Source organism: Bufo bufo, chromosome 3, assembly GCF_905171765.1.
Source record: "Bufo bufo chromosome 3, aBufBuf1.1, whole genome shotgun sequence".
Classification (NCBI taxonomy): domain Eukaryota; kingdom Metazoa; phylum Chordata; class Amphibia; order Anura; family Bufonidae; genus Bufo; species Bufo bufo.
In genome coordinates this window covers 96,768,914-96,792,391 of record NC_053391.1, presented here as the reverse complement: position 1 = coordinate 96,792,391, position 23,478 = coordinate 96,768,914, and the positions used below count along the sequence as shown (strand labels likewise).

Below are 23,478 nucleotides of genomic sequence, written 5' to 3'. Positions count from 1 at the left end.
TCTTTTAACTGTTTATTTTGTGATAACTATAGTGTGAACATTTCCTCCATTTACCTGTGCAAAATATAAAGAGTATAGTTAAAGGGATGGCCTCATCAAGGCAAGTCCAGCTCATATACTTTATTAGCGCATATGATGCCATAATGAGAAATCCTCTTATAAGGATCCATCTCTGTGAACCAGAATGGAGAGCTCTTGCATTACATGGACAGTAGGGCTGCACTATACTCCTTACGTCATACAGCATCAGGTCATACTGCGCGCTTACGTGCACTACATCCTGACGACACGTCAGGAGGACAGTGCAGCGCTGTACGGGCCGGCGGGAGACCACAAAGTGGTGAGTAATAGCAAGCGCTTCACTCGCGCTTCGTGGTCACATAACACAAACGAATCCTCGATGCAAAAATGTATTTTTGTGTTGAGTTAATTGATTCGAGTAATCGTTTCAGCCCTTATAGACAGTGATGCATTTGAATGGTGGCTGCTGCAGGCAGAATGAGTTGTCAGATACTGGGGGTTAGAGAAGCCAAACTTGCACCACATTTATTTTAGTGGTGGTCTTGGTGACATAACTCCTTTAAAGAGGACCTTTCACCCATTATTACACTGTGAACTAAGTATACAGACATGGAGAGCGGCTCCCGGGGATCTTACTGCATTTACTATTATCCCTGGGCGCCTCTCCGTTCTCCTGCTATGCCCTCCGGTATCTTCGCTCAGTAAGTTATAGTAGGCGGAGATACCAGTCACTAAGTTATGGTAGGCGGAGTCTGCCCTTGTTCTGCTGTAGTGCTGGCCAATCGCAGCGCAGAGCTCACAGCCTGGGAGGTTATTTTCTCCCAGGCTGTGAGCTCTGCAATGCGATTGGCCAGCTCTACAGCAGAACAAAGGCAGACTCCGCCTACCATAACTTTGTGACCGAAGATACCAGAGGGCATAGCGGGAGAACGGAGCGGCGCCCAGGGATAATAGTAAGTGCAGTGAGATCCCCGGGAGCCGCTCTCCATGTCTGTATACTTAGTTCACAGTGTAATAATTGGTGAAAGGTCCTCTTTAAAGGGGTTCTTTGGTTTCTAGATATTGATGACCTACAGCCAGGAGCGTACATAGAAATCACTGGGCCCCATAGCAAGAATCTGAATTGTGCCCCCCAACCCCGCCCACTACTCACCCCTGGCCCATCCCCTGCCACGGCCCCATTTGCCAATAAAGAAATGTATACATGTTCTTCTAAAACCTTTAGAAGCCTATAAGAATTCAGGTGCCTATACTCTCATACACCGCTGATATGACGGTGCTGTATGGGAGTAGGGATCTCACTGGGGCTGCAGTGAGCCATGTACGGCACACATCACTGCTCCTGCCTGTCTGCTTTGGTAAAGCCGGGCATAGATGGGCTATGTCAGGCTTTAGCAGAGTGGGCACAGGGCGCGATGTGTATGCAAGCACAGCTGAACGAGTGCAGGGCAAGGAGCCCGTATAAACATCGCTCCTCCGGCCTGTGTCCACTGTGCTAAAGCCTCACATAGCCCATCCCCCACATCCTAACCCCTTTGCTACCAGCACAATTTTTTCATCACTTCTCTTACCCCAAAAAATTTAATGAAATGTGTTAAAAAAGTCACACACACACACACACACACTCTAAAATGGTATCAATAAAAACTGCAGTTCATCCCGCATAAAATGAGCCCCTACACAGCTCAGTAGATATAACTATACAAAAGTTATGGGGGTCAGAATATGGTGATGTAAAAAAGTAAATCAAATATTTTTTCAAAGTTTTAATTTATTTTTACACTATTTAGACATAAAAAACCTATACATATGTGGTATCATTGTAGTCGTACTGACCCAGAGAATGAAGGGCACAGGTCGGTTTTGCCATAAAGGGAATGCCATAGGAACAAAACCCATGAAATGGTGGGAAAATTGCGTATTTTTATTAGTTTTTTCAAATTCCACCCTATTTGAAATTTTTTGACTGCTTCACACTACATTGTATGCCATATTAAAGTACAACTTCTCCTGCAAAAAAATAACCCCTCATACATCTATGTGAAAGGAAAAAGAAAAAAGTTATGGCTCAAGGAAGATGGGGAAGAAAAAAGAAAACGCAAAAACGAAAAAACCTCCGGTATCCTAAGGCTGCTTTCACTCTGGCGTTTTGGGCGATGCAAAAACGTATCCGTTACAATAATACAATTGCATGCATCCGTTCAGAACGGATCCGTTTGTATTATCTGTAACATAGCAAAGACGGATCCGTCATGAACTCTATTGAACGTCAATGGAGGACGTATCCATTTTCTATTGTGTCAGATTGTGTCTGTTTTATCTGACACAATAGAAAACGGAGTTTGGCTCAGTTTTGTCAAGTGGACAGCAAAACGCTGCAGGCAGTATTTTGGTGTCCGCCTCCAGAGCGGAATGGAGACGGAACGGAGGCAAACTGATGCATTCTGAGCGGATCCTTTTCCATTCAGAATACATTAGGGCAAAACTGATCCGTTTTGGACCGCTTGTGAGAGCCCCGAACGGATCTTACAAACGGAAAGCCAAAACTATCTAACCCCTAATATGTCCCCCAAAATGCCCAGGCGCCGCATACAGATAATACTTATGCCCAATGGGGGGGTGCAGCCAATAGCAGGCTGCGTTGGAAATGAGCCTCTCTATTCTCACCCGCGGTGCTAGGGAGGCTCGTTCCCATTGTGGCCTGCTATTGACTACCCCCCATGTCGCTGGATGTTTTCATCTGCGTAACGGGAGGAAGGCAGTGGCAGCTGTGCGGGCATCAGGAGCAATGCAGGTGCCGGGGAATGAGGTAAGTAAGGTGCCCGGGCATTTTGGGGGACATTATAGGGGTTGTACAAACCCTTTAACTCCTTGATGCTGATCGTGCACATAGCCACCAATCATATCCCCCCCCCCCCACCCTTGCAAGGTGACTGATGTGCTGGGGGGGGGGGGGGCCTGTAGGGCCCCCAACAACCCTATGTAAACTTTTTATTACGTTGCTGACAGCTTACTGTGGCACACTACGTGGGGGAGCTGCACTCACTGTCTGACTGTCTTGAGGGCGGCAGATAACAGGCAGCACGTGAGCGCAGGCATCCAGCCTCCTGTCCTGCCAGCGATACACTGGCCAGTCAGCAGCAGGATCTTTGCGCTGTTAAAAGCTGATTGGCCAGTGTGAAATGCAGCAGTAAGGACTCAGAGCAGAAGCAGAGGGAGCTTGCAGCCGCCCCACGTCAGAGAGGGAGGGGTCGGACTCGCGTCAACCAAGGGGCGGCGGGGGCCAGGGTTGGAGCTGGAGGAGAACAGAAGTGGGCGGGCTCCATCAATGTAAACGGTCTGTGTCTTGTGCTGAGAAGACGTAGGGGGCAGGGCCTTCCATGCGCTCTGGGCCCCCCTGTGCCGCGGGCCCCATAGCAATGGCGTGGTCTGCCTATATTGGCAGTAAGCCACTTCCTACAGCATCTTCAGGAGAGGTCATCAATATCAGATATATGGGAATCCGTCAACTGGCAGCCACAGTGATCAGATCTTTTTGGCAGCCTTTGGTAGAGTAAAAAAGAAAGCGGACACAGCCAGAAGCACAAGGCGCCATCCATTGTGTAGTGGCCGTGCCGACGTACTGCATCTGATCTCCCATTCAGTCGTTGAGCTATCCTGAAGATTAGTCATCAATGTCTAGAAACTGGAAAAAGCCTTTAATAAGCCCAAGTAAATTCTCTGCAATATATTTGGCACCTCTTCTGCTGCAGTTGTGCAGGGCTGTAGCGGTATCTCGTACTCCCATAAGCATGGATATTGAATATGAACAATTTCATTGGCTGCCACTTTTCTCAGCACAAAGATTTTCATTTATTCACTTTCATCTTTAGATATAACTATATCTAGCCCAATCATATAGGTTAGTGATGAGCGACGTTTTCAAAAGTTCGATTCGGCTGCTTTGTCGAACTTCGACAAGAAATTCGATCAGTTACGAATTACATAATAACTAGTCAAATTCCATTGTATGGAGCGGGCTCAATGACAGGGAATGACGATCACGCCACCCCCGTCACTTAACCCCTCAGATGCCGCGTTCAATGCTGATTGCGGCATCTGAGAGTCACTTTCAGCCTGTCAGGGGTTAAAACAAAAAATACATACTCGCTTCATCCATTTGATTGCTGAGAGGTCGTCGCAGCCATCTTCACTGAAGAAGTCATTTTACGTCATCGCGCTGGATGGGCGTGGCTACATAATCACTGATGTCAATGATGATGTCACCGCGCCTGCCCAGCTTCACGTTGGTGAGTTTTCTTCAATCAAGATGGCCGCGATGCCCTCTCCGCAATCAAATGGATGAGGTATGGTTTTATTTTATCTTATATTTTTTTTTACTGCCATTTCAGGAAATATGTATTCATTACCACGAACCGATAAGAAATTTGTATTCGTGACGAATCAAATTTTCTCTGAAATTTGGATCCAATTCCACTTAGTTAACTTTAATTCGCTTAATGTTAATAAAGGTAATGAAAAATGTTGCAAGATGATAAAAAAAAAAACAAGGCACATACCTTACAGTACATATATGCATAGATACACACTTGAGCTGACTGGTATGCTACCATTACACAGGCATGCTCACTTAGGCCTCTTGCACACAAACGTATTTTCTTTCCGTGTCTGTTCCAGTTATTTTTGCGGACCGTATGCGGAACCATTCATTTCAATAGGTCCGCAAAAAAAACTGAAAGTACTCTGTGTGTATTCCGTTTCCGTATATCCGTTCCGCTAAAAGATAGAACTTGTCCTATTATTGTCGCATAACGGACAAGGATAGTACTGTTCTATTAGGGGCCAGCTGTTCCGTTCTGCAAAATACGGAATGCACACAGACGTCATCCGTATTTTTGGCGGACCTCAAAATACATACAGTCGTGTGCAAGAGGCCTTAAAGAGGTTGTTTTATCATGGACAATGGGGATATATCGCTAGGATATGCCCCCAGTGTCTCCTATATCGATAATGGGGGGCCCCGCAAGTGAAGGAGGGCACACTGCGCATGCACAGCCACCCTCCATTCATTTTCTATGGGGTCAGCGAAAATAGCCGAGCACATGCACGGAACGCTCCAATTCACTTCTATGGAGAGACGGCTTGGTGTTGGCCGGACCTGGGTCCTCCAGCCACCACCTTGCGGGGCTCCGTTCTCGATATAGGTGCAGATTCCAGCATTGGGACCTGCACCTATAAGACAATGGGGACATATACTAGCGATATGCCCCCATTGTCCATGATGAGACAACCTCTTTAAGCACAGGGAAGTGCACACACACATTTACTACACACATTAACACCATATACTCACACACAAATAGCCTCTTTCCGAAAAGGAGGAGAGCAGGGATACAGTATGGGAAGTGGGTAGCATAGGAAAGGAGACACCGGTAAAGTCAGAGACAGCTTCAGTGCAGAGGCCTTTTGATCCTAGTTACAAGGTTTTGTAATACTGTGACCTTCTTGGTGCTTCTAAAGTACAAAGGTACCTGCAGCTGCCAACAACTGGGGAGCCACATTTGACTCGCAAGCCATTGTTCTGCCCATTGACTTAATTGATACAAAATGATTTGATTTCCAGCACCAGAAAGGGATGTTTATTATTAGGAGTCTGGCAATAATCTAAAAAATAAAATCTAAAATAAATAACATAGATATGCATCAATAAATAATATAAATACATAAATAAATAAATTAAAATAAGATGCTCCCAGATACAGCACCTCTCTTGTTTATAGGCTACATCTAACTAATGCAACTGTGCCTCATTTAAATGAGCTGAAAAAGCAGACACAGTCTATGGGCAAGAGTGGTGCTTTCTTGGGGAAAAATGAGCCCCCTTTTCATATGTCTTACAAGCTATTGAACAAGAAACCACATTACTCCTGCTCCAGGCAATAAGCATTTCATCGTCTTGTGTGAAAACAAATCTTTTATTGCAGACTTTCTACTGAGCCACATGAGACATTGGATATTAACCATTTCCCCCCAAAAGATACCCATAAAATGCTTTGCTTCAGTGTTGATATTTCCTCAAGACTGTATGAAGCCATTTTCTGTGTTCTACGAGTGTCGTGAACATTGTTCTTAATTTAGCTAATGGTAATTGAGCAATTGTGAGTGTTCTTGGCAGTAGATATAAATGCTGGCTCTCACTGGAAAATCCAGCTTTACAACATATGACCCCAGGCTTGTTCTTTTGGTTCTGCATTATCTCCAAAAACCTTATCACAAAGTTTTTGCTTGTATTTACAGTTACTGTGCAACAGTGGTAAAAATGACCTGAATAATCAAGATTATTATGCTCTATATTATCTTATTATTAGTGATGCATCTTACAAAAATTGTCATGAATCTGCTTTCCATATTTTCTTCTTCCCTGAATTAACTAGCTTAAATGGGTATTTCCATCTCAGACATTTATGGCTCGTCGATAGGATATGTCATACTGTAAATGTCTGATAGGTGTAGGTTCCATCTCTGGGACCAACTCTTGTGTGCAGAATGGGGCCCCACAGTGAATGTACAGGGCGCTGTGCATGCTTGGTCACCTTTCATTCACTGCTGTGAGACTTTTAAAAATAGCCAAGCACGCATGCGCAGCTATTTTTGGGAGTGTCATAGCAATGAATTGAGAGTACACCACTCATGCGTATTGTGCTCTACATTCACTTAGGGCCCTATTATGTCAGTGCCAAATTAAGGTTAGGGGAGGACCCTGGCCAAAAAATGTGGTGGGGGCTCCCACCAGCCCAGCCAAGCCAGCAAATGCTGTTGGCTAAATTCTTGACCAATAGCTAACTCTCCCGACTCCCCAATGCATACAGTGGATATAAAAAGTCTACACACCCCTGTTAAAATGTCAGGTTTCTGTGATGTAAAAAAAATTTGACAAAGATAAATCATTTCAGAACTTTTTCCACCTTTAATGTGACCTATGAACTGTACCACTCAATTGAAAAACAAACTGAAATATTTTAGGTGGAGGGAAGAAAAAATAAAATTAATGTGGTTGCATAAGTGTACACACCCTCTTATAACTGGGGATGTAGCTGTGTTCAGAATTAAGCAATCACATTCAAAATCCTGTTAAATAGGAGTCAGCATACACCTGTCATCATTTAAAGTGCCTCTGATTAACCCCAAATAAAGTTCAGCTGCTCTAGTTGGTCTTTCCTGAAATTTTCTTAGTCGCATCCCACAGCAAAAGCCACGGTCCACAGAGAGCTTCCAAAGCATCAGAGGGATCTCATTGTTAAAAGGTATCAGTCAGGAGAAGGGTACAAAAGAATTTCCAAGGCATTAGATATACCATGGAACACAGTGAAGACAGTCATCATCAAGTGGAGAAAATATGGCACAACAGTGTCATTACCAAGAACTGGATGTCCTTCTAAAATTGATGAAAAGACGAGAATAAAACTGGTCTGGGAGGCTACCAAGAGGCCTACAGCAACATTAAAGGAGCTGCAGGAATATCTGGCAAGTACTGGCTGTGTGGTACATGTGACAACACTCTCCCTTATTCTTCATATATCTGGGCTATGGGGTAGAGTGGCAAGACGAAAGCCTTTTCTTACGAAGAAAAACATCCAAGCCAGGCTACATTTTGCAAAAACACATCTGAAGTCTCCCAAAAGCATGTGGGAAAAGCTGTTGTGGTCTGATGAAACCAAGGTTGAACTTTTTGGCCATAATTCCAAAAGATATGTTTGGCGCAAAAACAACACTGCACATCACCAAAAGAACACCATACCCACAGTGAAGCATGGTGGTGGCAGCATCATGCCAAGGGGCTGTTTTTCTTCAGCTGGAAATGGGGCCTTAGTTAAGCTAGAGGGAATTATGAACAGTTCCAAATACCAGTCAATATTGGCACAAAACCTTCAGGCTTCTGCTAGAAAGCTGAACATGAAGAGGAACTTCATCTTTCAGCATGACAACGAACCAAAGCATACATCCAAATCAACAAAGGAATGGCTTCACCAGAAGAAGATTAAAGTTTTGGAATGGCCCAGCCAGAGCCCAGACCTGAATCCGATTTAAAATCTGGTGGGTGATCTGAAGAGGACTGTGCACAGGAGATGCCCTTGCAATCTGACAGATTTGGAGTGTTTTTGCAAAGAAGAGTGGGCAAATCTTTCCAAGTCAAAATGTGCCATGCTGATAGACTCATGCCCAAAAAGACTGAGTGCTGTAATAAAATCAAAAGGTGCTTCAACAAAGTATTAGTTTAAGGGTGTGCACACTTATGCAACCATATTATTTTATTTTTATATTTTTTCTTCCCTCTACCTAAAAGATTTTAGTTTGTTTTTCAATTGAGTTGATAGGTCACATTAAAGGTGGAAAAAGTTCTCAAATGATTTATCTTTGTCTCATTTTTTTACATCACAGAAACCTGACATTTTAACAGAGGTGTGTAGACTTTTTATATCCACTGTGTATGTGTGTGTGTGTGTGTGTGTGTGTATATATATATATATATATATATATAAACTAAGCTGTGGTTGAGTACCAAACAGGTGTTCAAGTTGCAACTGGCTCCAGTTAAAGGGGTTGTCTCACTTTAGCAAATGCCGTTTATCATGTAGATAAAGTTAATACAAGCAACTTACTAATGTATTGTGATAATCCTTACTGCTAACTTTGCTGGCTGGATTCATTTCTCCATTGCATTATACACTGCTTGTTTCCATGGTTATGACCACCCTGCAATCCAGGAGCACCAGCTAAATACCCGGTACTTTTTCCTATAGTGTGCAAGAACAAACACTGCTGATTAGACTGCAGGGTGGTCATAAGTTGGAAACATCACAGCCGTGGCACGTCAATCAGTGTGGTTGTACTGTATGTTCGCATGCCGATTTCTGCAGAGGCAAAATTCACTATGTATTCTGCCACGATTTTTCACTTTAAATGGTGTGGACCCACACATGGTTTAGCCCCATTGAATGGAGCTAAACCATGAACGGACACCCACAGCATCCAGAGTCGTCTACACGGACAACTGGCAAAAAAAAGACAATTGCAGCTTTAAACCTTTCACTACATGTACAGCACTGGAGTGATAGGCAAACATGGCGTCATGGCTGGCAGGTGCCGCGATCAAGTGAGATCATGGCATCTAAAGGGTTAAAAACCTGGGCTTCTTACCGGCATACTCTGTGGCCAGTGAGAGGGGCTGGTAATTGATTTTAATACACTGAGTCTCACTGAAGAGACTCAGAGCATTAAAGCTACTTTTCTTATTTTGGCCACCAGGCCAACATAAGAAATGAGCAATTCTCAGTAATAAATTGATTTAAAAAATCCATGATTGTTCAGAATAAAAAAAAAAAAAGATTTTGTACGCTCAAATACGAGCTTCAAAATCATAACAAAAAAAAAACTGTGATCAAAAAGGCACACACACTCCAGCATGGTATCAAGAAAAACTACAGATTGTCCCACAAAAAATGAGCTCAGAAGATACTGTATAACTCCAGAAAAAATTATGGGGGTCAGAATATGGTGATGTAAAAAGCAAAAAAATTTATTCTCAAAGTTTACATTTATTTTTACACTATTTGGACATAAAAAACCTATACATCTGTGGTATCGTTGTAATCATACTGACCCAGAGAATAAAGAGCACAGGTCAGTTTTGCTGCAAACGGAACTCAGTGGGAGCAAATAGCTGTGTAATCTCCAGAAAGAACAAGTTGCAATGTGAATGAAATCGTGTAGGCTCCTTCATACAGAACATTACGTGGTCTATCAACATAGATAATTTAGTACGTCAAACACTAATGTCCCCTATCAAAGAAAAGAATGCATGTTGAATCCTTTCAACATAATAAACATGAACATGAATCTCTCTCTGTGCTGTCTCTCACAGAAGACCTGCTACAGATTTTGAATGAATGGTAAAGGGGGTTTAGACAGCAATGTACCATGGAATAATGTCCTGGATCGAGGTTATCTCAGTCAGCATCCTGGCAGTGACACAAGCATCCTGGGAATTCATTTCATTTAAGTTGGATCAAATTGAAATGAAGAGGCAAAATCCTTAGCTAGGAATAAATTGGCAGCAGCCTATAACTCTTGGCATCCAGCTTTCATGTCTTGTTTGTTTAGCGCACTCATAGTGATTCTATTTGCCAGCAATAAAACCCTGTGAAGGTAAGGGTGGATTTCATCTGGGAGAGGTCTACCCGAGTCATAATGAGCTTTCTATACTTTTACATCGGTTTAGGTACAACTGTTCCTCGCTTACAGAGAGAGGAGAAAAGTCCTACTCTTCTTGTATAACAATGCCATATGACTTTTCCAATACCTGAGCTCAATGTAATCGGCTATCGAAGGCGCACGTGCCGTACTGAAAGTCGCATATTAGTTTACTTTGCAGCCTTTGTTACATGAGGATCAGTATTGTACATTCTTTGGATGCCATGTCAATGGCATATTACTGTTCACATCCTACTTGATGGCAATATTGGAGTAAAGAATGTGAGCAGTAATGTGGATGCCTATGTTGGGCCAACACAGTGTAAAGTATTGTACTATATCCCTGTAGCTAAAAAGTTGTTACTGGAGTGGAGACACTTTGTATGAGACATTACTGACCAACATGGCATAAAGGATCTGAACCTATGTTTAAGTGACTTAAAGGGATTTTCCCCATGAACACTATTTATTACCTCTCCACAGGATGAGTATGTGATTGTTGAGGGTCTGAAGGTGAGACTCCCAGTGATCAAGAGCAAGGGTCCTCGAGACTCTGTGCCAATAAAGCGGTAGAGTGCATGCATGACCATTGCTTTTGGCAGGGGCGTAGCTATGGGGGGTGCAGAGGTAGCAATACCTACCGGGCCCAGGAGCCTGAGGGGTCCCAAAGACCCTTGTGCCACATAAGAAGACACCTGTATTATAGAAAGTGCATGCAGGTAATGCATGCTCTGGCTGGAGGGAAGGCGTTAGGTCAAGAATTTCGCATCGGGAGAGGGAGGTGTGCCATTTCAATTTTTGCCTCAGGCAACACAAAGGCTATGTGCTTCCCTTCCCCTGGCCACAAAGCACTGAGGGAAAGGGGGCCCAAGCTGAGCTCCTGTACCAGGGCCCATGAGCCTGTAGCTACGCCCCTGTCTTTTGCTAAGGGACTGTAGGAAATAGCCAAGTTAGGGTGTTTCATTTCTCCAAAGATGTGATTTTCATATGACTTTGCTTACGCCTCAAGTCTCAGTGATGTAAAAGATATATATGCCAAATTTCAAGAAGATTGGATAATATTTAGGGGTTGCACACATTGATCACTTTTATTACTACTCTCACTCCTGTACCTAGGAGGTTGGTCTAAAAACAACTTCAGTTTTAGGATCCCAGGGGCTCTGCATCAAGCAAGGTGGATGGCAAAGGCAATATATGCACTTAAAATTGTCCTCTTCACTAAACCGTTAAATATTCCTCAACGAGAATTGAAAGGAATGAAACGGGTTGCACATTTTGTCAGCCTCATATATGTTCGCTTTTTGCATGAGGCAATTGTAAGTCGATGGACTCTAAAGAATGATTTGGATATGCTACAGCTTCTGAGCACTTACCCAGATGCAGACGTCAAAAAAAGTGCGCTCACAGTTGCTAAGAGACACCTTTGGTATCTGTCAGAAACAAACGTAGGATTGTCTTTTTTGGACGAAGGTATTACTCAGGCTGTTAAGGAAAATATGACTAAAAATTTTGAAACAAAACCTGCAATTAAAAAGGAAATGAAATGATTAGAGAGTAAAAAACCTAGTTTTTGAAGGAAAAGACTTGAGGCATTTCGTCACTAATAAAACAAAGACGTTCTTTGAATTGTTTGGGATCCACGACATGACAGAATACTGCAGTGATTCTCTAAGAAGCCATGTGAACGCTCTTAAGGTGGTCAATGATGCCGCAGAAGGAGGAATTGCTCTGATAAAAAAGTTTAACGAATCGGTCAGGGACGAACAACAAAAACAATTCTTGTTGAGGGTAGTCGAGCATCACAGAAAAGTCGTCACCAAGCTAACAAAAGAAGGGATTGCATCGTTCAAAATTGATTAATATAACACATGTTTTGCCTATTATACTACCTATTAATCTTAGTGTCTAGTTTTAATATTATTTTAAGTTTGTGTTTTTCCAATAAAAGTAATTAACATTGAAAAATCTTATTTTTTGCCTACTTTTACAAAAGTGATCAAAGTGTGCAACCTCTAAATATTATCCAATCTTCTTGAAATTTGGCATAAATATCGGGGAGTAAGCAAAGTCTGCATTTTATTTTTTTCCATTACAAATTGAAACACCCTAAGCCAAGTGCTGTACTCAGCAGGCCTATACAAGTGAATTGAGCCATGGTCATGCACTATGGGTAGGTGTTATCTAATGTATATGGGAAACCCCTTTACGTAACAAATGCAGCATGCCATGTCACGCTGCACCATGATTTCATACATTTCCCTGTGTGATGCCTTCAATGATGTCTTTTAGTCAGCATCTTAGGCTACCTTCACATGTGCACTTCATCCTTTCCGGCAGGCTGTTCTAGCAAAAAGCGCTACACGCATCGGTTTCGGTCTGGCCAATTCTGTGCATTTTTGCCGGGTTGTGGCTGGATCAATGCTGGACCCCATTATAGTTAATGGGGGCTGAGGGCATTCTGGTAGCATCCCACAATGCCAGATCCAGAGAACTTTGGCAGGCTGTTCTCTGCCGTAACAGCCTTCCGAAATTTATGCTGCAGATGTGAAACTAACCTTACAATCAAATGAGATTAATTTAGGTCTCAATGACCCATAAGGGTAGAACTGGTTATGGAGGCTGATCCCAGTCATGGGCCAAGATTGCCATGTGCTTTAACTAAGGGCTTATGCACATTTTTTTTTTCACAGACACTGACCTATTTATTTCTATCAGGCCATGTACATATCCATTTTTTATCCACCTGTGGTCCCCATACTTTATTCTAAGCACAGGTCCTATTTCTGTCCATATTTGGGGATTAGAATAGCTCCTTCTATTAAAAGGATTGAGAAGCAAACAAATTTCTCATGTATGTGGACTAAAAATCGGATAGTCCGCATACATGGAATCTAAGGGATAGAATACAGATAAGTAGAAGGTTGGGCAGCAATGTTCATAGAGTGCGTTGGTTTGCTTGATTGGCAGTAAGTTGATTTGGAGGTGGAGATATGTTTTAAGGGCTTACATATAAGTAAAATTTCTATGAAAAAATGTTTTCAAGTTTAAATATTATAGTCCTGTAAAAAAATATTTTACAATTGTTCCATATATATTTTGATGATACATTATGCCTGGGGGCTCATTTTGATTACACTGTAGATGTTTCCATCTATTAGAAGACCAGTCAGAGTTAGGCTCTGTTCACATCTTTTTATGTGGACAAGTTCAACGTATGCATCAGGAGACTTTCCAGTATGTATGGTGAACATAGCCATGTATCCCCATTCACCCAATGGAGGTCAAAAGTGTGCCCTTTCTTTCCTCTGTAAGGGTGGTATGCTCAAGCTACACAGTAGTATAACCTCAGGGCCTTCGTCAACGCAAATTAAATTTGTACCGAGCCTAAACATATTGTAGTAGGATAATAAAAAAACTAAGGGGAATTTAGTAATGCTTTTATATCCCCTTTGCGCCCAGAGGATGAGCTTAATTTATGGTGAGGAGCAGGCCTCGTCATAATTTAAACACATCCTTTGGCAGTTCATGTGTCTAGACTGAAATCTACTAGAGCTTTGAGCTGCCATAGATTTTAGTCGTCTTATACTCTAGAACAGTGTTCCCCAACTCCAGTCCTAAACCCACCCGTCGGTCTTGATTTGAGAATATTCCACAGAACGAATACCTGGGGTAAGTCCTGATGCATGGACACTAATTAGATCAACTGCTCAATACTAAGGAAATCTTGAAAATATGACTGGCAGGTGGGCCCTGAGGATTGGAGTTGATGAACCGGTGTGAAAAAAGAAAAATGCGCCCGCTAGTCCTGCACCCTTTCCACTCTCACCATGTCTTCTTCTTAGAGAAATGCTACTTATGCCTAGATTTCGGCACAATTGTGTTAAAGTTATAAACACTGGGTTTGTGACTTTTGTACTGCAGAAAACTGGGCGTGTGGGGAATGATAATTTCTCCTCGTAGTATATAATATATTGACCTTAGATTACTTCATATGTTTGGCTGTCTCCACTGGTACTGTACAACCATTTCTTATTGAACCCGTTTAGCTACTGACGTGGTGACAGTGGACTAATGTTGTATGTTGGCAGCGGCTGATAATGCAGGAAAGGAAACACGGCTTCATTCCAATAACTGCAGGAAGCAGTGAAAGACTTGACTCCGCCAACCTCAGTAATTAATTGTTCATTAGGCTTTAGCTTTGACATTACAACAAAAGAGTCATTAATCTGGGCTGGAGTCTAACCAGAGAAAGATGTTTTTGTAGCCCCTTGTGTTTTGTGGACACACTGTTAACTGTATTATTGTGCTTTTGTTTTTTACAGAATATCGATATAACTAACTTCAGTAGCAGTTGGAGCGATGGCCTGGCGTTCTGTGCCCTGCTTCACACCTATCTGCCAGCTCATATACCATACCATGAGCTCATCAGCCAAGACAAGGTACTTCCTTTTTCCATTTTTGTGCTGTTATTCTTTTAGTCTTTTGATGTGAAGAAATGTAATAAATAGAGTAGACTAATCTACCAGTTTACCCTTTTCTCATAGAGGGTAATTGATTGGTTACAATCGTTAATGGCCATCATTACAGTACACATATGGGGTGTCATTCTTTCTGTAGAACTTTAAAGGGGTTGTGTAAGACCTTAAGGGCTGTTTCAGATGAGCATGTCCAGTTTGGGAATCACGCTCGGTGTTTGAGTGCGATTTCCCGTTATGGACACTGTTCTTTTCGCAGGAGCGCACGGCATTATACTGATTTATAATGCTCTGCGTCTCTGCATGACCTAACTGCCACAGAATCATACTGACATTATGCAGAGACACACAGCATTCTAAATCAGTAAAATGCCATTCCTGCACAGGACACGTTCGTCTGAAATGGCCCTAAAGATTACTATAGTTTTAGCAGATATGCTCATGTAGATGTTTACCTCATGTACATCTTTCCAATGCTTTTTTATTTTCAATTTGGATTCTCCTGACCCATTTTCACCATGTAAGCCTATTACTCTGGTTTGTTTCCATCCTGTATGTAGCACTTCCTGTTGCTGTATCCAACCAAACCCATGATGCACTTCTCCTTTCTCTGCCACACCCCCAGCTCCGCCCCTAACAATGTACAGCAAGTTTATAGCTCCTCCCACCCGTCTAGTTACATAGACACTTCCCTATCATTCTACAAAGAAGAAACGAGCCCAAAACAGTACCAATAAAATATAATAAAACTTTATTATTTATACAAATAAGGCTACTTTCACACTAGCGTTCTGCTGTCCGCTCGTGAGCTCCGTTTGAAGGGGCTCACGAGCGGAGCAGAACGCTTCCGTCCAGCCCTGATGCAGTCTGAATGGATGCGGATCCGCTCAGACTGCATCAGTCTGGCGGCGTTCAGCCTCCGCTCCGCTCGCCTCCGCACGGCCAGGCGGACAGCTGAACGCTGCTTGCAGCGTTCGGGTGTCCGCCTGGCCGTGCGGAGGCGTGCGGATCCGTCCAGACTTACAATGTAAGTCAATGGGAACGGATCCGCTTGAAGATGACACCATATGGCTCAATCTTCAAGCGGATCCGTCACCCATTGACTTTACATTGAAAGTCTGAACGGATCCGCTCAGGCTACTTTCGCACTTAGAAATTTTTCTACGTTATTAATGCAGACGGATCCGTACTGAACGGAGCCTCCATCTGCATTAATATGATCGGATCCGTTCAGAACGGATCCGATCAAGCGCAAGTGTGAAAGTAGCCTAACATAAAAAAAACTTTTATTAAAAATCACATGATGCAATGACAGGTGGCAGAAAAAGCATCCTCCATATAATTTACAAATGGGGGTGAATGTGGAAAGGTGTATATATTATAATGTATGGTCTGGGCTAGTACGCTGTAAACAACCAGAGTATAAAAAACTGATACCAATATTCAAACTCGCTAATTTGCAATTGTGGTCAATGGTGGGCGCGCGTTTCGACGTACCTTAGTCTGGGGGTAACATCATCATTGTGAATCATGCCTAATAAACCCATCAACACCAATCACAAAGTGGCTCCTCTTAACTGTGAAAAAGTATCACCTGAGTATAGGTGGCAACATGAGGGACGCACCCCCGCTCGACATCACTTCCAGGCCGAAGTATATGTATTATGTTTTTCTCTCATCAGTCTGCACTCAATACCCCATAACTAAGAGTTAAAGGGGTTGTCCCGGTTCAGAGTGGAACCCGAACATATTCTCTTCTTCACCCATGAAGAGGGGTTATGTCTGGGTCCAGCTCTGAACCTTGACAACCCCTTTAATAAATTTGCAAACATTTCTAAAATTCTGTTTTCACTTTCTCAATATGAAGTATTGAGTTCAGAATGATGGGAAAAACTTGCTATTTTTATTTTAGCACAAGGCTGCAATATGACAAAATGTGAAAAAGTGTGTGTGTGTGTATATGTGTGTGTGTGTGTGTATATATATATATATATATATATATATATATAATTACATAATGTGTGTATTCAATAGACTTACTTATGTAATATCCATTTTCCTGCTCAGACAGAAAAAAATTTGGATTTGAAGAAACAATGATTAAAATGTTAAGGAACAGATTTTGTACTTGCTAACAAAAACCTAGGAGGGATTTTTATATGATCCCTGCCCAAATGGCGAGACACCTTTTATATTTTTTAATAAAAGGCTGCCTCCAGGCTGGTACCAGTGTGATTAAATACCTAATGGAAATGAATATAATATTTGCCGTGAGGATGCATGCTCTACTAGTAATATTTTCCATTTTCTGGCCACGCTCTGTGCACGATGCAGGCTCGTACTGTATTTAATATCATTTATAGTCTTTTGTATTAAATGGCACCTAAATAAAACATTCGGGGGATGTTAACTGGAAGATTGTGTGCAGCAGCAGGGTTTGCGTAATAAATGCAAAGTCATGGATAGATATAGAAAGAAAATGTGATTCGCTGAAGACATATCCTCATGGGCAGGCAGAACACGGTCTGCTGAATGTTACTGCCGGATTGTAATCTGTACCTGTATCTGCCAGAACCACAGCTGACGTGGGACATCATCCGTATGTACTCTTATACAAAAGAGTCCAGAGCACCTTGAATAATGCCACGTTGCCACCCAGATGTCATTTACAACGGTTAAGCCCGGTCATTTGCTTGGACATTGAAACCTCAGTGGCTGCCATATGCACAATGCACACTAGGGTCAATTTCGTAGGCAGCCAATTTGCCTATTGGTATATTTCTGGAGCATGGGAGGAAACTGAAGTACCTGGAGGAAACCCATGCAAAGTCCATGTAGATGTTGTCCCTGATTGGATTCAAACCCAGGACCCAAGCAAGGAACCAGGGCTAACCACTGAGCCACTGTGCTACCCAACAATACAGATAGACACTAATGTGGTACATAATGGATGCATTTAGCAAAAAGTCAGATCAGATGCAGGTCCGTTTCTGTACATGTACAGTAGTATCAACATTAGAAATGTAATATTGTTGAAATAGGTTTGTAGAAGAATATGAGGAGGCAGAATGTGCTTCTGCATTGCTTATGGCAAAAGGACACTCATAGAAGGAAGTTGGCAAATTATCTGTGTGTTGCAACATATGGTTTGATGATTTTATGAACGGTGGTCAGTTCCCAACACCGCATTTCATAATTAATGGCTAGGAACCGAGCCAATCTCATAAGAGGCATAATCACCCCAACCACTTTAAGGCTACTTTCCCACTAGCGTTTTCAATTCCACTATTGAGATCCGTCATAGGATCTCAATAGTGGAAGAAAACGCTTCAGTTTTGTCCCCATTGTCAATAAAGCCAAAACTGAACTGAACGTAATGCACCAAAATGCATTCCGTTCCGTTTGGTTGTGCTCCCATCGCGGACAGAATAACGCTGCAAACAGCGTTTTTCTGTCTGCGATGTGGTGCGGAGCAAGACGGATCCGTCCTGACACACAATGTAAGTTAATGGGGATGGATCGGTTTTCTCTAACACAATAGAAAACTGATCCGTCCCCCATTGACTTTCAATGGTATTCATGACGGATCCGTCTTCGCTATATAAGACATAATACAACCGGATCCTTTCATGATGGATGCAGATGGTTGTATTATTTTAACCTAAGCGTTTTTGCAGATCCATGACGGATCCGCAAAAACCGCTAGTGTGAAAGTAGCCTTAGATGCATTGCACCAGTTGTTTCCTATACAAATGCAAAAAGAGAACATGGATCGCACATCCACATGCCATGCATTGATCTGTTGTTTCTCCGCATCATTTATAAACTGTACATGAAGCACTTTGCATACCGTACTTTTTATCAAAATGCATAAGCCCCCTCACCACGACAAGGTGGCCTCTTTTAAGTGGGTCCTTACTCTAATTTTGGTGAAGCACCATGTGGTGACCATGGCCACCACCCAACAGTAAGACTTATTAGTCCAACAGCATCGCTGCTAAAAGGCTAGGCTTCCTTGGCACTGTGTCCCACCAACCCACAAAGACAAAATGTATGCCATAAACATATAAAGCAAACTTTGCCAGAAGAAACCCTAAGCCAATTCCTGCCAAAAAAAAAAGTGCAGAGTGCAAAAGCATCACAGAAGTCACGTGAGTTATGGCTTTGTATCAAGGTAACGGGTTCATGAAAGTTCTCCCACTTAGATAATGTTAAGGTTCAGAGGGTGTTTCAATCGTACGGGGGCTTTTAATCAGCTGGACTACAACCCATTGTCTTTTGTATGTCTTATGTCCATACAGAGCACAACATTAACAGGATTACATTAAGACAACCCCTGTCCATGTGCCCTTTAGGGCATATGAACATCATAGAAGCTAACATACAACCATTCATCTTTTTGCCCGGTGGGTTGTGAACTGGACCCCCTGATTGCTCAGAAAGGGGTCATCTGTGATATGACTGTGATATCTATAGTTGTGACTAGTGTGCTAAGCTCTATGAAACATTTTGACCATGTTCCTTGGGCTGGAAAAGATTTTATCTGTATAAATCAGGTCTTTATTTTTATAAAATGTTGACAATGTGAGCGCAGATTTCATGGCTAACCTGTCACCGATTGCTGTGTTAGTCCATTCAGTTTTAATATTTAATCCACCATGAAAAATAAGTTTTGAAAGCTTATTCATAATAAAATTATGAACATCTGCATTCAGGTTATCATATTGACAGCATGCTGTCCATAAAAAAGGCAGATTATAAATTTTAATTGAAAAAAAAAAATGGATAATATGCTTAGACAAAATGTGTAGTAGCTCATAGCAACTGATCAAATTGAATCCATTTTCTATATTGCACTACAACAGTGACAGAGAGGACAGGTTTTCGTTCAGTACTATGGAGTACACCTTCACCCATTTGTTAGCCAAAATGTCTTAAACATCTGTAGACCAAGAGAGCAAATAACGACTTGATATTCAAAAAATGAAGGCCACATTATTATTATTCTTTTATTTGCATTTTTGTTTGTGAATAGATACATTCACAAAAAATCCATTTCATATGATACTTACCCCATAAAACCTCACTAACCTGTACCCACCCGAAGAGGAGCCAAGGAGGAGGAAAAAAAAAAAGAAATGTGTTGTTTCTTTAAATTAAATAAAAATATATTTCAGTATATTATACAATACACAACCAAAAATATGTGAACCCAAAAAGAACATCCACACGTTCAATGACCATTCCAAAAATATGGAAGAAAGGCATCCATATTTAACAGGGGTGTAAGGATTTATATATGTTGAATTACAAAACCATTATTGAGTGCAGTACTTGTGTGGTAAATCCCATACACCTGGCTTTCTGATTCATCCCAAAGTTTAGGTCAGGGATTCACGTCTCCACGAAAACTCATAGTTACACGGTTGGAACAAGACACAAGTCTCAAGTCCAACCTATAATACAGAGGAAGGCAAAATAACCCCTATGAGGCAGATGCCAGTTGCCCCATATCAAGAGAGAAAAATTCCTTCTTGACTCCAAATATGACATTCAGAATAAGTCTTCAAAGAAGAATAAGAAATAAAAAATTTTTTATGGAGCTTGCTTTGTGCATAGATGTTAAACACCACTTTTAAAAAAAGACCACCTCCCATTGTTGCGGCCCAGGGAGTTATGTTGTTCTCTAAATCCATCTTTGCACTATATTATATGTTTCATGTGTATCTGGATTTGGAGATATCTTTTGCATACATTGTCATTGTTGCTATGTTTGATTGATTTGCGTTTTCTATATAATAAAAATAGATTCAACACTAAAAAAAGACCACCTCCAAACCTCTACAAAAGAGCCCCAGACCATTTTATCTCCTTCATCAACCTTTACATTGGACACTAAGCAGTCTTATGGCATCCACCAAACCCATTGAACCTGCTATACTTTTGGACATACCGTACAGTCTTTTTAAGTCTTATATTAGCGTAAAATAAACCACATTTTTATTCTATTGTTTTCCAGTCCCTAAAATATTTGTCCCAAAATTTTGCCAGATATGTCATAAAAGAGACTGGTTGGACCCCCTAGCACTTCTGAGAATCAGTTGGTCCCAGTCTCGACCTTCAGTGGACAAGTGCATAGTGTCCCTCGTCATTGCAGTAAATGAGTTATAAAAGACTTACGGGGAATTTTTTAAGTTCTGCTCTTTGACTTTTCTCATTTTTACACCACTCACTACACTTCTGTAAAGAGGATGGGAAAGTGTACTTTTAAAAAAAAAATGCGCAAAAACTCAAAAATTCACTCCAGTGGTGGCATAAAAAACTGGAGCAGCATTTTTAGACAAGTATTAAATTTAAAAATTCAGCAAACGCCTTTAAAGACATAATTTACATATGAAATATTATTCAGCAGACATATCCAAATAAATAATTCAGGGTTTAAAGGGAACCTGTTGCAGTACCCCACAAGGACTACTACAAAGGGTTATTAATTGCTAAAAAAAAAGTTAGTGATGGTATTAAGTGAAATGTTGCAATTTATTAGGTTTATGTACCTAATAGCACTGTATGGACAACCTTATGGATAACATCTTGGCATACTATGATAGCTTGCCACTGGTTAGTTGGAGTCTAGCTGAGCTACAGTGAAGACCTACCCTATGTACATGTGCAAGCTCCTAAGAGTTAGGCCCAAGTTCAGAGAACCTCAGTCTCTGAGACCTCAACTGGACCCAACTACAAAACGAGGCCACTTTTAGTATTTTTTCCAGGGCCACTTTAAGTTCCCAGTTTGCCCCTAAATGTATATAAGGGACCTTTAGATTCAGTATCTTGTGTGGTCATCCCTCTTTATCTACTGCACTATTTGACGATGACCATGTACCGTATATATGAGCAGAGAAAGTTGATGGAGCCATTGGATGTCATTAGACTATATAGTGTCTATTGTACTCATGCAGCACCCAAATAAGTATTTGCATAGCAGTAAAATAAGTAGACAATAACGCTATGTAAAATATGAGATGTAATAACCTATATTGTAATATATGTGCCCTTTTATATACCCTCTCCACATTATGTTATCTTGCTGGATATCTTTGTGAAAGTCACCTAGAGGATTCATTGCTGGTTCTGTATTACTTGACCTATTTTTTATTTATCATGTGGATAACCTCAATGACACTTCAGATGCGATTCCCCAGTCCATACTTTTAGTGATTTCTGCATTTTTAATTTAACATGCTTACTATTGCTGCATTGTTCATAATCCTGCTTGGAAGGAATTTATAACCCTTTAAGAGTCAAGGTTTGCAATACCGAACCGCAACTTGACCCTACTTAAAATGACAGGTTAGGGTTTCATGGTTATTCTTTTTGTAAAGACTCCTACACCCATGGGTGTAACTACCGCTATAGTAGCTGCTTCAGAGCCCAGGGGCTGAGAGAATCCACTTGTGTGTAGAAACGGTTCCTTTATTGGGAAACCAATCTTTTTGCAGGTGTTTGAATTACAAACGATTTGTTTGCTGTCATAAAGGTAAGGGTTCCTTTCTACTATGGGACCCTATGAATTGCAGTTAGGCCCCAGAATACACCTTCATCCCACTTCTTGTAACTCACAACACCCATAGGATACAAGTTAAAGGGGTTATCTGATATCTTTTGCGTCAACAAAACTGCTGACAGGCTCCCTTTAAGTATCTCCTGATCTCCCCGCATGTCATCTCTCCACATGATCTTTTTACTTAACTAAAGCACTTAACATATTGATTGTTAAATCATGAAGATATTAGATATACTGGCGATCTAATGTATAGGTTCCTTCCTGATAGTCCCTAATGTTCCCAGTCGAAGGAAACAAGGATTTGGATAGCATGAATTGTAACTTTTCCAGTCCTGTGTTTTGCAAGATATCTGGAACCATTTATCTTCCTCCCCCAACAAATAATTTGTAGATTGAGTGGAGCTGAGTGTGAATATTTCTAGGGTAGGGGAATGTAGTTATCAATGGCTATTTTGTATTATATGGGCAGCTTTTTTTTGAATCCTCTCTTTGCCTGCCTGCCTCCAAGATTTGTCTTGTGTTGCACCCATTCCTTATCTAAACATTCACAATCTCCAAACTTACAAATGTAAGTCTAATTTCCTGCGACAGAAACGTTCTTGATCACATTTTCCACATAGCTGTACATATTTCTTGACTTCCCTTCAAATACTTGATATCAGTTTAGCCCTGGAATCCAGAAATGTTCTGAGAAATTTCATCTGAGCTGCTCCCCTGTGTAATGCTCGATATGCTTACTAAGTGTCAGACGTAACGTATTTGTCCTTTATGGTAACATAAATGTGGGTTATAGATGGGTTATGTTTTCCATTTTGGATTCCATTAGCATTGTGCTCTGTATAAACAACATTTAGCATCAATCTATTTAATGATATGTTAATGATGTGATTAAAGCTCTAATATTACAAATAGCATCCTTCTGAAGACCACTTCACCTCTGCGGGGGATTGCACATACAATGGGGTAAATAGGAGTTTACCTTTACAAGTAGCAACATGCCCTACGCCCAATGGGGCACACTGCCAATAACTCCTCATGTTTCATAAATGTGTTGATTGCTGGTATGGAAATGTGTTGATTCTCATGAGTACAGACTGTATTATTTCATCTATATCCATTATCTATCTGATTATTCTATTGTATAAATTCTATACTGATTTTTGGTGA

General features: G+C 41.4%; 1 protein-coding gene across 1 annotated transcript in view; it reads left to right on the top strand.

Annotated features, from left to right (window-relative positions):
* Positions 1-23,478, top strand: part of SPECC1 (sperm antigen with calponin homology and coiled-coil domains 1) — a 270,775-nt gene that overhangs the window by 235,004 nt on the left and 12,293 nt on the right. The window contains exon 11 of the mRNA XM_040423377.1: positions 14,595-14,711. Within this exon, the coding sequence (XP_040279311.1) occupies positions 14,595-14,711 (117 nt within the window). The remainder of the gene's footprint in view (positions 1-14,594; positions 14,712-23,478) is intronic.